The sequence below is a fragment of the Leptonychotes weddellii genome, chromosome 7 (assembly GCF_054177405.1).
Source record: "Leptonychotes weddellii isolate Sample4059 chromosome 7, ASM5417740v2, whole genome shotgun sequence".
NCBI lineage: Eukaryota > Metazoa > Chordata > Mammalia > Carnivora > Phocidae > Leptonychotes > Leptonychotes weddellii.
In genome coordinates this window covers 60,471,221-60,491,103 of record NC_138375.1, presented here as the reverse complement: position 1 = coordinate 60,491,103, position 19,883 = coordinate 60,471,221, and the positions used below count along the sequence as shown (strand labels likewise).

General features: G+C 48.0%; 1 protein-coding gene across 6 annotated transcripts in view; it reads right to left on the bottom strand.

Annotated features, from left to right (window-relative positions):
- Positions 1-19,883, bottom strand: part of MCC (MCC regulator of Wnt signaling pathway) — a 397,697-nt gene that overhangs the window by 66,710 nt on the left and 311,104 nt on the right. For all 6 annotated transcript variants that reach the window (XM_081826454.1, XM_081826455.1, XM_081826456.1 and 3 more), the window contains 2 exons: positions 4,089-4,252; positions 1,838-2,044 (listed from right to left, as the gene is read on the bottom strand). In XM_081826454.1, coding sequence (XP_081682580.1) covers positions 1,838-2,044; positions 4,089-4,252 — 371 coding nt within the window. The remainder of the gene's footprint in view (positions 1-1,837; positions 2,045-4,088; positions 4,253-19,883) is intronic.

Sequence of the window (19,883 nt, the reverse complement as noted above, 5' to 3'; positions counted from 1 at the left end):
TTTTTTTTTTTTTTTAAAGATTTTATTTATTTTTTAGAGAGCGAGCGAGAGAGAAACAGCATGAGAGGGGAGAGGGTCAGAGGGAGAAGCAGGCTCCCCGCTGAGCCGGGAGCCCGATGTGGGACTCGATCCCAGGACCCTGGGATCATGACCTGAGCCGAAGGCAGACGCTTAACCATCTGAGCCACCCAGGCGCCCCACATTATGCTGTTCTTATAACCTCCAGAGTTGGAGAACATACTTGCACAGAAGGGGGACTGGCTTTTCATCCTCTGCTTGTCACAATCCAGGGCTGCCTTGTACATTAGTAACTCAAGTTGGGAGGAGGAAATTTATTCTAAACCACAATATGCAATTACACCTAAGACCAACATTTCCTTCACAAAACATGCACCATCCGAATGTGCACGCTAAGAGCAAGCATGCCTAATTAGGGCATTAGTCATAACAACCAGGGAATGTAACCCAGGAAATTCCAGGTGGTGTGGGCCTCAGCACTAAGTGCATTTCATCAGCTTGCCCAGATAAAGTCTTTGCTGACTGGGATGATTTACACCTGCTGATGCCAGAGTGCAGAAAGGCATCCCGTCCAGCTGGGGACCGAAAATAAGCTTAGGCATGTGAGTTCAGACAAAATCATGCTCAGATAGAACAGGTAGGAATGCTGGCTTTTTAATTATGACATTAGCCATAAATGAGGACAAGAGTTGGTAATATTCAAAAATAGCCATTTCTTCCATATCCGTGCATAATGGCAACCAAGGAAACCTGTGTGTGCGTTTAGAGCAGACTGGTGTACACGTGCTGACCTTACGGAAGACAAGTTATTTCCAAGGTGTTCTTTAAATGTAAGGGAGCGAGAGCAATGGTGAAGGATGAGGGATCTACTAGACGTACTTTGCCCCTCTAAGCCGGCTTTATCTGCGTGCAGAATTGCCAGTCAGAGCGCAGCTAGAAAGCAAGCTGCTAATATTGCCAAGATTGAGAGAGAGAGTAAAGCCGGTGTAGTAATTCAAAGTGAAGTTCAGAGGGTATGTTTCTGATTGAAGAATTCATTGCTCTGCTCCAGACCAATCACAGATCAAATTCACAGCCAGACAAAGAAGTACTTGTGGGTTCCGGAGGAAAAAAAAAATACTTTGTCTTTAGAAAACTGAGTGCTTTAACAATTCTGCCAAACATGACTCTGCTGAAACATCAGCTCCTTCAGCAAAGGATGTATTTCCTAAGCAAGTTTTGGTGCTTTCTGCTTTGAAGGCTGCTGCAGGCCACAGAACCATTTGGTAAGTTGGGGTGAATGACAAGTGACACGCGTACGTACATAAACACACACATACACACACACGATTGTCATAACCTTAATAAATGCACTAGAGGAGGGGACGCTTCACATCAGAGTCCCCGCAGGTGAGAGCAGGTACTACAAATGTAAAGAAAATTTTATAGAAGAAACTGCAAAGGGGAAAATTCTATTTATTTCTGCAAATTATAAAATATTATTAGTCTATCTTAAAGGAAGAACATTTTAATTGAGTTTGGGGAAGACGTGCATACCCTGGAGAACGGTTTGAGAGTCACTGCACTGATAAAATTTTACCATCCACTTAGATTTGTGATTCCAGAGAATAGTGTTTTTTAAAATCTTACCTGCATACCTCAGCGCTTTCAAACTACTCCGCTTTTGAGAATGACTTCCTGGTCAGAAAGGGATGGAGATTCCCAAGACTACGAATGCCACAAAATTCTTGGGGCTGCCCTTGGCTCTTACATGCTTGTTTGTCTTCCAGCCCCACAGCCCGGGGGGAAGGCCTGGCCAGGCCGGACTGGGTGCGCTCACCCGCCTCCGGAGCCGGTCCCGCTCCTCCCGGATGGCGTTCATGGTGGCCTTGGTCCTGTTCAGCTCCTCCTCTTTGCTGCACAGCATGGCGGTCAGGCTCTCATTCTCTTCCCTCAGCCCAGCCAGCTCCTTCTCCCAACGAGACCGCTCTTCGGCCAGATTGGGATACAGGTCCCGGCCAAGTACCCCTTCAATCTCCTCGACTGTCTGGAAAACGCAAAGACAAGCCCAGTGGGTTCCCTGGGAGCGAGGAGAAGGGAAGGCAATAGGCAGGATGGGTGCGAGTGTCGACAGGAGTGGGTTCTACGGTCCTTTCACTGCTAACACTAACCATGACTACCCCCAAATCACCCTCTCCCCATTTTCAGAGAAGGCTCTGTCACTTGCCTGGGTCACAGTCTGCGTCTCCCAACAGTCCCCAGAGTCAGAACAACACAGTCCCTTCATGGGATGTTTGTCTATCTGTGGTTCTAACGGCCACGTCCATACAAATGCTTCAGTCCTCCGTCCACGTTCCAGAGTTGGTAAATACATGTAACCGGACAGCAAGCCCATTAGCGGGCTTCACAGTGCAAGTGCGAAGTTGCAAACAGCACACAAAAGCTAACTTGAAGTTTCCCAAATCATAGGCCTCCCATGTTGCAACTCTGGGATAGCAGAAGTCACATCACCATTTCCAGCTTTTGGTGTCACATCAGAATTCAGAGGGTGTGAATGAGGTTCAGTCCCAAGATGTGGAAGACAAAAATAAACCTCAGTGACACAGAAAAGACGAAGCTCATTGTGGATGTTTCTAAGACAGCAGGGATTTCATTAATTAATAAGACAGCTATGAGCGAAAAAGAATAGAATCTTAATAGTACTTGGAGACTTTTACAAATTCATTTAAGATGTAGTATTAATGGAGAAGAGACATGCATAAAATTAGGGAAAAAAAAAAAGAAGTAATTCTGCTTTGCTTCAGAAACTATTCATTCCCATCACTGCCCTTTGGCATAGGAAGCATAAGCCAACAAACTGATACGGAAAAAAGAGGGAGGAGGACCATGTAGGGCAGAAGGCAGATGTGAGGAGATGTGAGGAGAAACAGGTGGTCTCAAAAATGCAAGAATGTGAGGGGACTACACCCTTGGATGCCCACACTGGTTCCGTGATGAAGAAGTTACACAAATCTTGCCGTCACTTTCCACACGTGGGGCTTCATCCTTCCCCTCAGATCTGAAGCTCTTCTCAGCCCTGCTCCAGGCCCACTCCGTCCGTCCCTTGCTGGTTGCCAGAAACCCTCGACCCCCTCCTGCCCTCGCAATGCTGAGGCCAGGACTAACACCCAAATTGACATTACAATCAAATACAGGGCCTCAGAGACTCCAACAAAAGAAACGACAGCGGTTGCCTCCCCAAACCACATCAACTATATGTTTATAATTGCGATGAATAAGATGGAAAACCAGCTGTGTTATAAATATGAACCATGGTTTACCATGAGATGATACCACAGCGCTTTTGTGAAAGCCAGGATTCCTGTGGATAGAACCTTGGGCCTAGTGTCGAAGGGATTTTTCAATTAATGTGTCACATTTTCCCTTTACGTGGGCTCCTCCCAGACTTTTCAGTTTGAACTGCTATGCCTAGGTTACTAAGCTGTGGTGAAGTCATATACAGATACCAGAGGCCCAGTAGCAATAGGCCTTGGCGTTCCCATTGCTCTCATGAGGACTCTGTGCAGATGCAGCACATTCCTCATTCGAGCTCCCAAGGCACCAAGATGGAAGGCTGTGGAAGGTGTGGCTGAGGCCTCGTCCAGTGTGCTCAGGACAGATGACTCACTCAGGCCCTGAACTTCCCTCTTGTTAGCACCATGAATTGCTAACTTCTGAATTAATATATGAGAGGCCTTAAAGTTTAAATGAAACTTCCAAGTTAATCCTACAACTTGCGAGTGCTACATGATGGGCCACACTAAAATGATACGGTTCAATACTAGGAGTCTGAGTTTTCAAGGAAACCGTCACTTTTCCTGAAAAGCCAGTGATCTTGACTGCTGACATAATGACTTTTTTTTAAAACATGATTCAGCCCAACAAAAATTTACAGGGCTCCTACCTCTCCCTGGCGGTCTGAAGTATAGTACGGTTTTCTTAGAAACACTCATTCCTAACAGGTATTTGAGAAAACCACACTTCAGAAGAAAGAGATCTGACCATTTCCCTCACATGCCCTCAAAGAGCCAGCCAGAATGGGGAGCATATACCTTGATGGCCAAGTCACAGTGCTCACTGGCCGTGGTGAGCTGCTCGATGTGCCTGTCCACCTCGGCCACGGAGAGGCTACAGCTGCTCTTCTTCCTGCAGCAGACGACATTCTCCAGCCCCGTCAGCACCCTCTGCAGCTCTGAGTTCAGGTCACTGCAATTATCTGTGAGTGAAGGTGGACACGATGAGTTAAGCAGGCAGGTGGGCAACGGATGCTCTCCATTTCACTCACCATGAGGAACCCAGTCGGGTAAAATGGAATGGCAATGGAGCCTGATATTCTAGACTTTAATGCTATGCGGCCTCATGTCAATAGGCTGCTGGTACATACTGCCTCTGAGGCTTAGAGCAAAGGTAAAGCCTTTATTAAGGAGTTTCAGACCACGGTCATTTTCTAGACAGCCATACCACACTAAATGCTCTAGTCTTTCACTGGAAGGGAGCTATGTCTCAAGTTCTTTGGTAAGAACAAAGAAGGGTCCCAGAAGAGGCTGTTGGGACTTCAGAAGCCTTCTGGTCAACCTTCCTCCTTAGCTATTCAGACAAGTACGACTCCAGAAAGAGTTTCAGCAAAGATCTCAGAGCTTTACTCAACAAAACAAAAAGGCCCAGAGTGAGCAGAGACACTAGGCATTAAAAAAAAAAATAAACTGTAAGAGACAGTCCTTGCCTTCAGTGAGCTTATAATCAGGACTTTTTTCTGATGTGACCAATCAATGTGTTCTACCATTGCAATTTAACCCACTTTTCCATCAGGGGAAAAGTAAACTCTTTTAATGAAGTTCATATTGTTCTCCATGTAAAGGTCTTGTAAGTCATTCTAATAATTTGATCCTGACTTAAAAAATCTGGGTTACATTTTTTTCCTTTTTTTAAAGAGAGAGAGAGAGAACGGCGGGGGGGGGGGGGGGACAGAGGAAGAGAGAGAATCCTAAGCAGGCTCCATGACTTGGGGCTTGATCTCGCATCCCTGAGATCATGACCTGAGCCAAAATCAAGAGTTGGATGCTTAACTAACTGAGCCACCCAGGTGAAAACTCTGGGTTACTTTTAATTGCTGGACATCTAGGGCTTGGTCTGGGAAGTAAAATTAATTATAATCTTAGTATGAGCTACAAATATTTTAGAAGACAATTCTGCTGGGGGAAAAAATCCCCTTAAAGTCAAACACAAATAACCTGCTATTTTGGATTATAGCAAGACAGGTGTTAAGCGGCCTCTCAAAGGGCATTCCTCCCCTACATCCAGTCTGATTCCTACATGAAAGAAGCTCAACGGGCGTCTGGGTGGCTCAGATGGTTAAGCGTCTGCCTTCGGCTCAGGTCATGATCCCGGAGTCCTGGGATCGAGTACCGCATCGGGCTCCCTGCTCTGCGGGAAGTCTGCTTCTCCCTCTGCCTCTCTCTCTCTCTCATGAATAAATAAATAAAATCTTTAAAAAAAAAAAAAAAAGAAAGAAGCTCAACGTCTTCAATTTCTCTTCTTTGTTCCTCCTCCCTTCTCATCACAGCTTCCATGCACTAAAACAGTCCATTGCTTTTGGGGCTTACCTTTAGAAGACATCAAGAAACTCAGTACTATAGTAACAGAATATATCAGAATCTTTTGGTCAACCTTATTTGACTGCCTGGATCTCCAAGTTACCTGAATCTAGAGAGAAGACAGCCTGAGGCTTGCACACCAACCAATGGACCCAATTATTCCCCTTCCTCTCACTCCTATTCCTTCCCAGCTCTGTGAATGGCACCACCATCAGCGCAGTTATTCAGGTTACCTGTCAGGCAAGCTTCATTTCCTTTTGCCCCACATCCTAAACCCAATCCACCTTGTGAGTGCAACCTCCAAAACTTATCCCCAAAGGGACCTCTTCTTACCATCTCCACCAATACCACCACAGTTCAGGCTACCATCATTTCTTCAGTGAACCCACCCGAACAACCTCCAACCTCCACTCCCCACACTGCAGCCAAAGTGAGCTTCTCAAGGACGTAAGTCAGATGTTACTCCCCTAGCCCAAACCACCTAATGGTTTCCCACTGTCATTCAGCTCAAGTCCAAACTCCTCACCACAGTCTGTAAGACTCTGCATGATCAAGACTGATGACGTTCTCAACGCAGGTTGCACTGTGGAATTTTCTGGGGAGTTTTCATAAATTATCCCTGTGCAGGCCCCACCGCAGACCAATTAAATCACAGTCTCTGGGGGGTAGGGCTTGGGCACTGAGAAAATTTTTAAAGGTCTTCAGATCACTCTCACATGCAGCCAGGGTGAGAACCACAGACCCTGTCCTTGCCTCATCTGCCTACCTCCCCCTCACTCGCTCCGCTCTATTCACACTCCTGACCTTCTCTCCATCCCTGGAGCATGCCTCCTTTTCCTTTGCTGTTTCCTCTGCCAAGACTGATTTCCACCCAAGTCTCCACCTACTCAGGTCTCAGCTCAGATGCCACCTCTTCACCAAGCTCTTCCCTATCTAAAAAGCATGGGGTTCTGGCTCTTCTCCCTGCTCAGTCCCTACCCCATTATCCTATCTTCTTCGTGGCAATTACCACTATCTGATCCGACTTACGTGTTTATTACCTCTTCTCTAATGAAATGTGAGCTCCATGAAGAAGAAACTTTGATGTTCCTCACCATTGTATCTCCAACACAGAAGAGTGTAGGTGATCAAGAATTATTTTTAAGTGGGCAAATATGAACCTCACATCATGTATTTAAGAGACAAACTGGAAACACAGACTGCCAGTAGCAGCCTGTTTTACATCAACCTTATGCTTTTTGTCCTCATCATAGACCATGCCCTGAGCTGCTAACAACTGGGGGATAGTCCTCACTGCAGAAGGTCCTCTGGAGAAGATCCTCTGGAGAAGGGCACCACAGGTGCCCACCACCAACTCAAGCTAAGGAGGTCCAGAGCATGCCGCTGGAACTCTCTCTGAAGCACACTTAATTGTAAGTAATAATCAGAGAAATTTCTCCAAATGATCACTTACCTCGAGCTGCAGGGTTCTTGGTACACAGGGCTGGAGTTCACATAACTCCTGAATTATCTGCATTATTAAGTGCTTATGAATGGGATGAGGAAGAAAGATGGTTCTATTCACACATTCCATCTGGATTTCCCCAGCACAGCTCCACCTGATACAGTGATCACACTGGACATGTCTGCTCTGGGATCTTCTGGCAGGACCTAGAGGTGGAACCAGGCTGCATGCCGATGATGTTGGGCTTTGGGGAACAGGGGGAGGGTGTATAAATCTGGCCGATACTTCTTTCTCATTGCTTAACCAAACAGTTGCTGAGCCCTGGCCTCAGGCTAGCAGCAGGGTACAAAAATAAGAGACTCTCCTCAACCCTGAGAGGCTCACAGGTGTACAAGGAAATGCCACAGTCCCTTCTCTCAGCTGTCCACTACCACCCTGGGGAAAGTGACCACAGAGAACATGGTGCTGGTACAGGATGGAGAATCAGGAGATGAAGAGGGTATGTAAATAAACATCCAGACTGAAAATAGCTGAGCTTCTTCCCTTTGAACCAAAGAGGGCCATTAATGCTTTCTGTGGTCTTAGGAAGCCAAATGTCTAAGGCACAGGTTGGATGATGAACCCCACACACTCCCGCCTGTTATCCACCGAGTTCTGCACAGTGGTTTGATCCAAGTCCCACTAGTGATCCAGTGACACGTGGCTGTCTTTTGTCATTCTTCAGTTTAGGAGGACAAGGTGGCTAGGCTGGCCGGAGCAGCTATCCTGGGTCCCCTGAGTGCTGCCCCCCAGCACCAATCACTCACCACCATTCTCCCCGAGCATCAGTGCTGCTCCATACAGGGTGGAATTAGCTTTCAGAGTCTGTGCCATATTCCTCTAGACATTGAGTTGGAATAAATTCTCAGTCCCTTCTCCCGACCTACAATGTTCTGCATCATCTGGCCCCTGCCACAGACGAGAGCATCAACACCACAGGTTGAGGCACTGGGAGTCTCTACAACATGCAAGAGAGATTAAGGGACCTCTTGTTAAGGGACCAGAGGAGCAGGATAAACTGAGACAGGGACCAAGTATTCCAGACTGTGCAAAAGGTGCCTCATTCACAAATCAAAGCCACAATGAGATATCACCTCACACCCATTAGGATGGCTACTGTTTACAACAACAACAACATAAAATAATGTGTTGGTAAGGATATGGAGAGAATATCAGCATCCTTGTGCCCTACTGGTGGGAATGCAAAATGGTGCAATCTCCGTGAAAAACACTATAGTAGTTCCTCAAAAATTAAAAATAGAACTACCCTATCCTCCAGCAATCCCATTTCTCAATCCAATTTCAAAAGAGTCGTAAGTAGGGCTCAAATAGATACTTGTACACCCATGTTCCTAGCAACCTCATACACAATAGTCAAAGGTGGAAGCAACCCAAGTGTCCATTGACCAATGAATGGAAAAACAAAATGTGGCTTATATACACAATGGAATGTTATTCAGCCTTCAAGAGGAAGGAAATTTGGATGCATGCTACAACATGGATGAACCTTGAGAAGATTACACCAGAAATAAGCCAGTTCCGAAAGGACAAATGTTACATGATTCCCCTGAGATGAGGGACATAGAGTAGAGCTTACCAGGGGTGGGGCAATGCTGCTTACAGACACACGGTTTCTGTTTGGGAGGATGAGAAAGTTCTGGAAACGAATGGTGGTGAGGGTGGCACAACTCTGAATGTACATCCTGCCACTGAGCTCCACACTTGTCATGAGGGTGACATGGAGGCTGACTCGCTACAGCACCTCAGGCTGTGCTGTGCTTTATTTAAGAAAGGTGATGGCTTGGCCCCGCGTGCCAAGGACAAAGAGGAGGCCCATCGTATAGGATACACATTCTTTTAACGGAGGTTATTTTTCTCTTTCCAAAGAAGAATTTGAAGTGGCCTGTAGCAAACACCCACACGTAAGGGGGAAACAGAGTGACCGGACCCAGGGAAAGGACAAGGACGCTGATGGAGGTTCACACGGCTGCTGGGGCGGACTCTTCCACTTAGCCCTGAGCTTCCTGGCAGCCAGAGCGAAAATGAAACCTCTCCTGTCAGAAAGGAGGAAGCATTCCGGCTTCCCAAGAGAGACACTGTGTTTTCAGCCACAGATGCTAAAAGAATTGAGGTATATGGGACTTCATGTGTGGTGTAAAGCAATGGGATTGCCAGGCTCCTCAGACCCAGTTTCAAAGAGACGCAGATTTCATATGGTTTGTTCTTATGCGAACCTTCAATTAAAATTAAGCCGTGGGCCATTCAAGTACAACATGAAGGGACTTCTGGGAAGGAGTAAGTTCGCACAATCTTGGCACTGTGCCTTCCATTGTCTAATTTGCTGTAAAGACGAGACAGAGGACACAGATGATTAAGTGGAACGAGCATCTCCCTTTGACCAGAGGATGCAGCCCAGCCACCTGCGGCCCAGGATGCGTGTTGTTTGGACGGCAGGAGTAGGTATCTGGCACGGCCTTTTTGGTTTTTGTTTTTTTAGAACAGTTTTGAATTAATTGTCAGCATTTAAAAGTCATTAGAATTTATGGCTCTTCTTGTCGAGTCAGGCCTGGCAATACGGGGCCCGGCTCCTCACTCCTCACATGACTGCCAGGTGTGCAGGAGCCGGCAGCCGGCCCCTTCGGACTTGGCATGGCCACGACGCCCCCCTGCTTCCCTCACCGCCGCTCGCTGCCCCCCCGGGCCCCGTCCGTCTGCAGCCCTGCCTCGGCTGTGGGTTCTGAATAGGACTTTTCCCAGTTACATTTCTTTTTTTTTTTTTTTTCTAAGATTTTATTTATTTATTTATTTGAGAGAGAGAATGAGAGACAGCACAAGAGGGAAGAGGGTCAGAGGGAGAAGCAGCCCCCCCGCCGAGCCGGGAGCCCGATGTGGGACTCGATCCCAGGACGCCGGGACCATGACCTGAGCCGAAGGCAGTCGCTTAACCAACTGAACCACCCAGGCGCCCCTCCCAGTTACATTTCTGAGAGGAGCTGAAGACACAACAGCTCAGGTTAACTTTTCTAACGAGACCCCAGAGGCTTAGGTTTTTACGTTGCTGTTTGAGGGAAGACCCGAGTACTAGGAGAGTCCGGAAAGAGGGTCAGAGGGCATTCACGGCTACGAAAATTAAGCCTAACCAGCGTTCTGTCTTGGTTAAACACACACACTGGTTTTCTTCTCTCTCCCTCAGGATCAGCTCAGCCTACCCGCCAAGTTCCATACAAGAAACTATGCCAGAGTTGGCTCATTTCGAACCAGGTGTCAGAGGCTGCCTGTTCTTTGTTTTTTTTTTTTTTTTGAACCCCCTGTAAAAGCCCTAACCCCAATAAAACATGAGACATTAGAAACACTCCCCTGGTCTCCCTGATTCTGAGCTGTGCACCTGTACCAGAATGGATCTGCTCCAAAACACAGTCCCAGCCTCCGGAGTACACACTCCCGGGGCTTCCCGTCCAGAGTAAATGGCCATGTGTCTGCCTCGTCTGAAAGCCTCTCCTTCTCCTCTTCCTAAGGGCTCCTTTTCCAAGCTTTGCCTCGAAATACCCTTTTCTGGAAGCCTTCCCTGATCACCTACGGTCTTTAAAAAAATTTTTTTTCCTTAAAAATTTTTAAATTGTACTATCGTTGACATACAATGTCATATTAGTTTCAGGTGTACAACACAGTGATTGGACAAGTCTATACACTACACTATTCTCACAGGTGCAGCTGCTGTCGCCACACAGCGCTATTTTGACATCACTGACTATATTCCCTCTGCTGTGCCTTTCATCCCTGTGACTCCCTCATCCGGTAACCAGAAGCCTGTAGCTCCCACTCCCCTTCACACATTTCGCCCATCCCCCACCCACCCATAGTCTTGTCTTTACTTCTTTCTTTGAGGCATCGCATTCCCTGTAATTATTTATTGACTGACATATCGACCCTACTAAGCCCAGCCCTGGGGACCAATGACTGTTTATTAGCCCTTGTGTTCCCAGATGCTCACAACAGTGGATCGTGCTCAGTAAAGACTACCTGAGTTGAACGTGTAAAAGAAAGACTTTTTGTAAATCAACTTTTTATAAGTATCCGGTTTTTGTTCATCTGCTCACTGCTAAAGAATCATCAAATCTAAGACCTATCTTGGGGCAGAACACACCCTGCTAAAGGCAGAAAGCTTTCCGTTGGGTGGATCCCCAAGGTGGATGTGTCCACTCAAGCTAGAGCTGTTAGGCACAGGGAATCTGAGCCGGTCTGAGGAACAGAAGCAGCTGTAGGCTTGCTGCGCACAGTCCAAAGGCCTTCCCTGTGCAGTGCAGCAGCTCAGGGCATGACCGTAACCCCCACCAGCACATGTCCCCCCATCTCTGTTCCGATGGCCACCCATCGTGTGCCTTGTAAGGCAAGTCAAGTAGAGGAAAGAGCTACAGATTCTTTCAGCAGCAACTTAGATGTTCTGCTAAGAGGCCAGAGGTGATGTCCTTAGGGACCTAACAGTCCAGCCCCTGTTGTGGCTCCAAGGCTGAGACGAGGAGGGTTGTGGCTTTCCTGTGTAAGCAGTTCCCTCCTTGCATGCAGGGCGGAAGAAGCAAAACGAGAACAAAGCAACACAACAAATGGAGAAATAGAAGGTGGAGATGGAAGGGTCTGGGAGAAAGGAGAAGGACAGTACCCAGGCAGTTGCACCCGGCGTAATATGCACAGGGCCTGCATCTCCCGAAGGCAAGAGAATGCGGAGGAACCGTGTTGTTATAGCTCAAAAACACCTCAACGCCACCATTAACAGCACCACAGACAAACTGCTATCATGAACTTCCTGTGGCGACAGTCGTGAGGGCCCATCATTGCCCCTGTATATTCTTGCGAAAAATGCTAACCTCAAATCTAATACCAAGAAAACAATCAGACCATCCAGACTGAGGACCTTCTATGGCACTACAAACCCGGCCTCTTCGGAAATGTCAACGTCATGAAGGACAGGAAAGGTGGGGGAACCTGTTCTAGATGAAAGGAACATAAAGAGACGTGGTAACTAAATATAATGTGTGAGCCTTGACTGGATCCTGGATTAAACAAAAGCAACAAAAGACATGAATGGTACATTTGGAGGAAATTGGAATATGGACTATATATAACGTCCCATCTGGGTTAAAATTCTCGGGTATGATAAAAGTGCTGTGGTTAAAAAAGAGACGTTCCCCGTTCTTAAGAGGTCTGTGCTGATATATTTAGGGTGAAGCATCATGAGGTCTGCAACTTATTTTCAAATAGCTCCGGAAAAATATTTCCCCGTGTGTGCAAAATCAAATGTGGCATAACGTTAATGACTAGTCAGTCTAGGCAAAGGGTTTACTGGGGTTCATTCTACCACTTATGTAAGTTTGAAGTTTTTCAAATAAAAAGTGGAGGGGAAAGAAATACCTTACCATTCAAGGCCAGGAGGCCTGACAGAGCGTGGGTACACTGAGGCAAGATGTGACGTGGGACCCCTATGATGATCCATTTCTCAGTGCAGCCACGGGAACCAAAATGCTCTCCTGAAAAAGTGTCATTGCCACACCCAAGTCCCCCCCAAGGCCACAGGCACGGATCAGGGGGGTAGCCACCAGCCACTACCCTGGCCGGGTCCTAACTTCGCCAGGAGTGATGGGTTTCTTTTCCCTGAAGAAAACAAAGCTGTATTTTCAGGACTTCCATTTCAGCCAAATCTTAGCAGCCTGAATTTGTTTTCGTTTTTGCTATTGTCAGTTTGCAGTTTTCGCGCAGTCTGTGTCTCTACAACATCACCTCTGACAGCTCTCCCCCAAGCTCACTAACCTCTGGTCCAAAGGGCCCTTCCTCCGTGCCTGGTCTCCCATCTCAGCTCAAGGGCCCTTTTCAGACCAGCCCTTGTCTTAAGCCCTCGAGAGCAAACAGTGACAAACGTAGAGTAGGCTGTAGGTACCTGCCCCAGACCCCGGGGCTCTCGCTGTGGCAGGGATGGGAGAACTTCCCGAAGAAGGGGGCAGATGTGCCCCTAACAGCCAAATGTGGTCGACACAATCCTGTCCCCCAGAACAATGGTTGGGGTGGTAGTAGCATTAGGGAGGTCCCATACTTCACTCCCATTACAGATGAAAACAGGCTTTCACGGGCTGGTCTTGGAAGCAACACTTCTTTATAATGTGGCTTTATGTCATGAGTTTCAAATCACCAAAAACCCCAATCTAACCTGAAGGGACATAGTCTGTTTAGAAAATCTAGACTACTTACATTATAAAAGGAGTTCCTGAATCCCCACATTGATGGGAACTCATTTTGAACAAATGTGGTAGGTCAAAGCCTTGCCATTTGCATCTTATACCCCAAGTGTCTTTGAGGGGCTGAAAAAAAATTATTGAGTACAATTTGAGGGAAATATTCCAAAGTAACACAAACTGAAGTGGGGCAGTGAGCTTTCCTGCCTTTAAGCTTGATTACTCTACGGAAAGTTCCAGAATGATTTTAGATGGACTCCTCAGTCACTCTGCCTTGCTGACGTTCACAGACAGGTCTTGTTTGAGCAGGCTCAGATCCCAAGGAGAAAGCACACAGCCATCCCAAAGAGTCCTCCGGTGAGTCCATGTTCAAAACTTCAAAGTTCTCCTCTGGGCTTGGTTCTCAGGGATGCCCAACACTGTGAACCTCTTGGAAGAAATTAAGCTGCCCAATTAAAGTAAGGCGACGGGAAAAAAGGGCAACAAAGGGCTCAGCCTATTCCATCAACTACTCAAGGTGCTGTTTTCAGCCCCATCTAACCTTTCCAACCTATGGACTAGTTCCTCAAAGTTCCAGAATCAGGTTACAAATAACCTGATTGTCTTTTAAAAATTCTTTGCTGGAGAATAACTGGCTATCTAGTCCCCTCACTCCTAACAAAATGCACATTTTCTCCAGACAGGCTCCTTTGCCTTTGTAACCACTTCTCTCCCAACCCTGCAGAAATCGTTTTTTGGAGGAGGCAGGGCTGCCTCTCCCTGCCCGACCCCCCTTCTCCTCACTGGGAGTGGCTGCCTGACACTTTGGAACATTTTTCCTGAAGCCATTAAGCCTCAGTGGCCATGGAGCCAGGAAAATCTGGCTTTAACGTTAAACATATTTCATAATCACAGCCGTGCCAAAGAGCCAGGTTTCATGTGTTAATTCCTCCTTGGTTGTCCTCCAAAAACTACTCATAAGGAGGAAATCTCTATCGAAATGATCCCACCAGCAAACAAGGTATCATATGCTTCCTTTCATCCCTAAGGGGATAATAGTTGAGCATTGCTAGATTCCAGAAAAATAAGAATTTCTCACCTAAAACCAGAAGAGAGCTCAGAGTAAGGAGTCGAACCCAACACAGGCTGTGCAAAGGTCCATCGGACCAAGGATTTTGCTCCAGGTGAGCTCTGCCATCCCACGAACAGAGCTGGGAAGCAGCCCGCCAGGGAGCACACCGCACACGCACTAACATGTGTGCTGCAATGAGCCCATGCACACACATCTGTGTTTTGCTCTACAGCAACACCCAGAATCATTTGGCCTCAAAGTGTTGTTTTCTAAGATGGAGGTCTGCAAAATCTCGATTAACGACAACACTCTGCTATTAAGCCAGGTGCCGTGATGCCACAGCTGCTCCCTCAAGCCCCACCCGCACTAGAGACCTCAGAGGACTGCGAGCAGCGGGGCACGCTCACCGTGGGCACGTCGGAGTAAGGGTGAAGCCATCCACAGATACACGGGCACCAAGAGCAGCGAGAACCCATTAGCTGTGCAGCCTTGCACAAGTGACCCACCCCCTCTGAACTCTGTTAGCCCAATTTTACAGATGAGTTTTACAGGGCCTCCTCTCAAGGCTGAGGATTACACATGAGGATGCATGTAAATGCTCAACACAAAGTACGTGAGCGAAACAGGTTATCTTTTATAGCCAGCCTCTCTCAACTAGAGCTCTTTGCCAAACTGAGGGAATAGAAGTCCCAAGCTACGATTCCTGCTTTGTCTTTGTCTATTTAATTACCTTTATCTTCCAAACTGTGTGACCAGGTTTGAACAGAGCCAGAACAATTTCAGATGCAATGTGACTGCCGGGCCCTTCCTCCTTCCAGAGACTGGTCGGGTAAGTCAAAGCACTTTCTAAATTGTTGGTCTCCTCCCCCAGGGCCTGAGGACAGTGCCCAGGAGCCAGCTTACTGAAGGGGCAGGCTGGCTCTGATGGGTGGGGCTTGAAAACAAAAGCAGAGCGCTTTCTGAGGAAGGGAATAGATGGGACTAACTCCTGCTATCTAAAATGAAGATCAGCAAATATACCGCAGCAAACTCTGCATATAAAATCCAGCTCAAGAAAACCTTTGGGTTGCTAATGCAGGCTTGCAAATATAGCAACCATAATGAAATGGCCGCTTTTTAATGATTTCCTATAATGGTGTTTATATATGGAAGCTTTTTTCCCTATTGAAGCAGTTTAATTGGGAAATGGCAAAGGAGTAAGGAGAGGCAGACGTCCAGTCCCAGTGACCACACCCGGGGACTGCGCTCTGCCCCAGCCGTCACGCACCCCTCCTCCTCCTCGCTGTCCCCGCGCCTGCATTCCCCAGAGAGCCGGCGGCTGCCGGCCTCCCGTGCTCTCCTCCTGCCCCTGCTCTTCGCCTGCCTCACTCCCATCTGTTGCTTGGCTTTCTGCTAGATGCGACCTCAGGGAGGTCTTGGCCGAGGCTCCTGCCCCTGGGCGTGGCTAGGACCCGCTGTCCACCTCCTGTCGTGGGCCTCACCTCACTGTGGGTCATTCCCCGTTGGCTTGTCTGCATCCTCCGGAGAAGTGTGCGCTCCAAGATGGCATTCGCTGCTACTCGGTATCTGGGTGCCTCCTCTGTGTGGGCACTGTGACAAATGGCAGGCAAGAGGGCTGACACCCCTGCCCTCGTGGGGCCTGCATTCTAGATTCTCGCGTGAGAGACTAGTACAACTAGTAATACACGATAAGAGAAAGGCACATACAGTGAACCACCAGGAAGAACTAAGTGCTGTGAGGAGAAATGAAGCAGAAAGGGAGGAGAGTGCCTGGCCTCCCTGCCAGGAGCTCTGCCAGGTCTCCTCCCTGGCTGGTGGCCCCCAAGGCTTAGGCCCTGGTTCTCTGCACTCCTCGCTCTACCACAGCCTCTCACTGCTTTGGTAACTGCACATAACCCAGTGTCTCCTAACTGCTTTTCTCCAGCCTAGACCTCTCCTCTTTGCTTCTCATCTCAGGTTGAGGGTGAGGGAAGGCCAGAGTGCTCCATCCGGGCCCTGACAGGTGGAGGAAGCCGAGGGTCGGCTCAGGGAAGGAGCACTCCAGGAAGAGGGAACAGTGAGGACAGACAAGCTGGTCAGGTATGAGGGGCAGCATGGAGGCCAGCATGGCCCAAGGTGGGGGACGCCCAGTTCTGTGGGGGCAGACAGTCCATGGTCAGGAGACGGGACGTCACTCTCGGTGCGAGAGACGAGAGCATGCGAGGACAGCGATCTGAGGGCAGATCCTGTGTCTCACACCCCCAGTCCCTCGCCCCGCACCCAGTGAGTTGCTGAATAAGTGAATCGAGGCCGCCTCTGTGGGCAGAGAACACACACAGACATTGGGCAGATGGGGTCCCCTCCCTCCAGGAGCTTAGTCTTGTTGGCTGAGATACTATCACTGGCTATAATGAACATATATTTATAATGGGGAAGAGGAGAAAGAAAGGATTTGAGATTCATCATTTGGGAAAAGAAAGCCAGCTCACAGCACGGACAGGCAGACAGCCTGAGCTACTGAGCACTCTGTTAGGAGCTCTGAGAAGTCCCACAGCAAAGATGCCCAGCCCACTGAAGTAGGTTTATCCCTCTACTTCCCAACCTTACTTGACTAAGAAACTTTATTGGAGCATGGGGCACTTATTTCATAAAATACACATTCAGAGACATGAACGGAGGGATCAGCACAGGCGTTATCTCTTGCTTGAATGGGAACTTCTGGGCTGTCTGCACCTGTCCCACTCGTGAAGCTGGAGGGCAGAGTCCAGAAGCCTCAGCCACTAGGGTTAGAGACTGCGGCGCTGGTATAGCAGCACATGGGACTTGGACCCACAGCTGGGATGGTCAACGGAGGTTGCGTGTGTTTTAACTCAAGGCCCAGGGTAGGGGTCCAGGTGAATTTCAGAGAGGCAGTTTCAGCCTGAAGCCAAGAGCCTGAGGATCTAGGAGGTGCCTCTACTCCTCACTCCATTTCTGTTGGGATCACATCAGTATCAGTATACAGCTCTCCATGACTTTGCTAGCCTCAGCACCCATCCATCCTACCGACCTCTTCCTTTTTAGAGCTTTCTCTGTCCCCACTGACTTCCCAGACATGGCTCTCCTCCTTTCCTCCTACAGCTTTGGCCGGCCGACTGCTTGATGGACTTGCTGACTGCTTCACATGTTCGTCCCAGCAAACATCTCCAAACACACACTATGTGCCAGGCCCAGCGGTGGGCTCTGGAGATCTGCTAGTAGATAAACATGCTTCTGCCCAGTGGCGTTTAGTGGGATGGTCAGTCAAGCAAAGAGCTAGAAATACATCATTTAAAATTTCAATTCAACAGAAGGAGACAAATGGGGCAGTGCCAGAGTCAACACAGGAAGCTGCAGGCTAGTGCCCATGAGATGCTTTCAAAGGAGGTGCATTTAAACCAAGACTAAAATGAGGAGGGACACATCCTTGCCAGGAGCTCTGCCGGGTCTCCTCCCTGGCTGGTGGCCCCCAAGGCTTAGGCCCTGGTTCTCTGCACTCCTCACTCTACCACGGCCTCCCACTGCTTTGGTAACTGCACATAACTCAGTGTCTCCTAACTGCTTTTCTTCAGCCTAGCCCTCTCCTCTTGGCTTCTCATCAATACCTGCTGCCTTCGGAAGCATCTCCACCCAGACACCTCAAGACACCTCAAACTTACGCCCAAACAAAACACAGGCGCTCCACCCTGCACTCCCACTTCCTTCAAGTAAAACAAAACAAAACAAAACTCGACGCAAAACCACCTGGTCCTTTTTCCTGTGCTCCCATGTTGGGACTTGGCAGTGCCGTCCACCCATCGTGCGATCCAGACACTTAGAGAACATCTCCGCATACATACTTCCTTTTCCCCTCCGTTTCTAATCCTTCAGCAGATCTTGCCAACATTAAATCTTTCTAGATCTTAACTACCACCACCCTCATCCTAGCAAGAATCATACCCACTGAGACTTTAGCAATGGTTTCCTAGCTGGCCTCCCCCATTCATTCTTTTTTTTTTTTTTTAAAGATTTTATTTATTTATTTGACAGAGAGAGACACAGTGAGAGCAGGAACACAAGCAGGGGGAGTGGGAGAAGAAGCAGGCTTCCCGCGGAGCAGGGAGCCTGATGCGGTGCTTGATCCCAGGACCCTGGGATCATGACCTGAGCGGAAGGCAAATGCTTAACGCCTGAGCCACCCAGGCGCCCCTCCCCCATTCATTCTTTAACCACTGATTCTCTTTACTACAGAATGATTGATTTAAAATGCAAACCTGATCATTGCATCCCCTTCCCCTACTACTCACATCTTTCAGTGGTTTCTTGTGCATCTTTGATTCATGGTCAAACTCTCTAATACGGTCTACAAGATCCTGCATGCTATGGCTCCGGCCTACCTCTCCAGCCTCCATCTCACATCTCCGGGCCCTCCATGATCTCTTTTCATTTCCTTGAATGCATCCACTCCCCCACCCTCCCCTGAATGCATCTCCTCCTTTAACTGGTTAATTCCTACTTACTCTCCAGCTCTCGGCTCAAATGTCACTTCCTAGAAGAAGCTCTTCTAGAATCTTAAACTGAATCAAATTCCATGCACTCTCTCTCTCTCTCTCGCTCTCAAATAAATAAAAATCTTAAAAAAAAAAAAAAAAAAAAGAGAAAGGAGGGGAGCCTGGGTGGCTCAGTCGTTAAGCGTCTGCCTTCGGCTCAGGTCATGATCCCAGAGTCCTGGGATCGAGCCTTGCGTCTGGCTCCCTCTCAGCAGGAAGCCTGCTTCTCCTTCTCCCACTCCCCCTGCTTGTGTTCCCTCTCTCGCTGTGTCTCTCTCTGTCAAATAAATAATAAAATCTTTAAAAAAAAAAAAATTCCTTTGATAAACTCTCATGGTACTATGTTCCTTAATGTTACAGCACTTTCATAATTAATATAAATGTGTACTATATTCAAGACTCTCCCCCCAACAAAATTTTAGGTTCTAAGAAAGTTACACTATGTTTACGCCTCCTTCTCGTAGTCCTTCTTCTATCTTCCCTACATGTGAACATTTCCTAAGATACAGTGCTCCTCCCTCTTCTGACTCCACACCCTTTTGACCACAGAGATCTCCTTACCTCATAACTTCAAAGCCTTTACCCTCAACCCCTATCTCTCCAAAGATCCAGTTAAGCATCTCCAAGTAGACCAGTGGTTTTGCAACATTTTGTGGGTTGACTGCAACCCGCAGCAGAAACATTTCATTCGGCAACTTATCACACACACACATACCCAACAAGTAAGTTTCATGAAGTCATACTGTCATTTTATTTTTTTCCTATTTGATTTCACTTAAAAAATATTTTTCGGGGTGTCTGGGTGGCTCAGGTGTTAAGCGTCTGCCTTCGGCTCAGGTCATGATCCCAGGGTCCTGGGATCGAGCCCCGCATCGGGCTCCCTGCTCAGCAGGAAGCCTGCTTCTCCCTCTCCCACTCCCTCTGCTTGTGTTCCCTCTCTCTCTGTGTCTCTCTCTGTCAAATAAATAAATA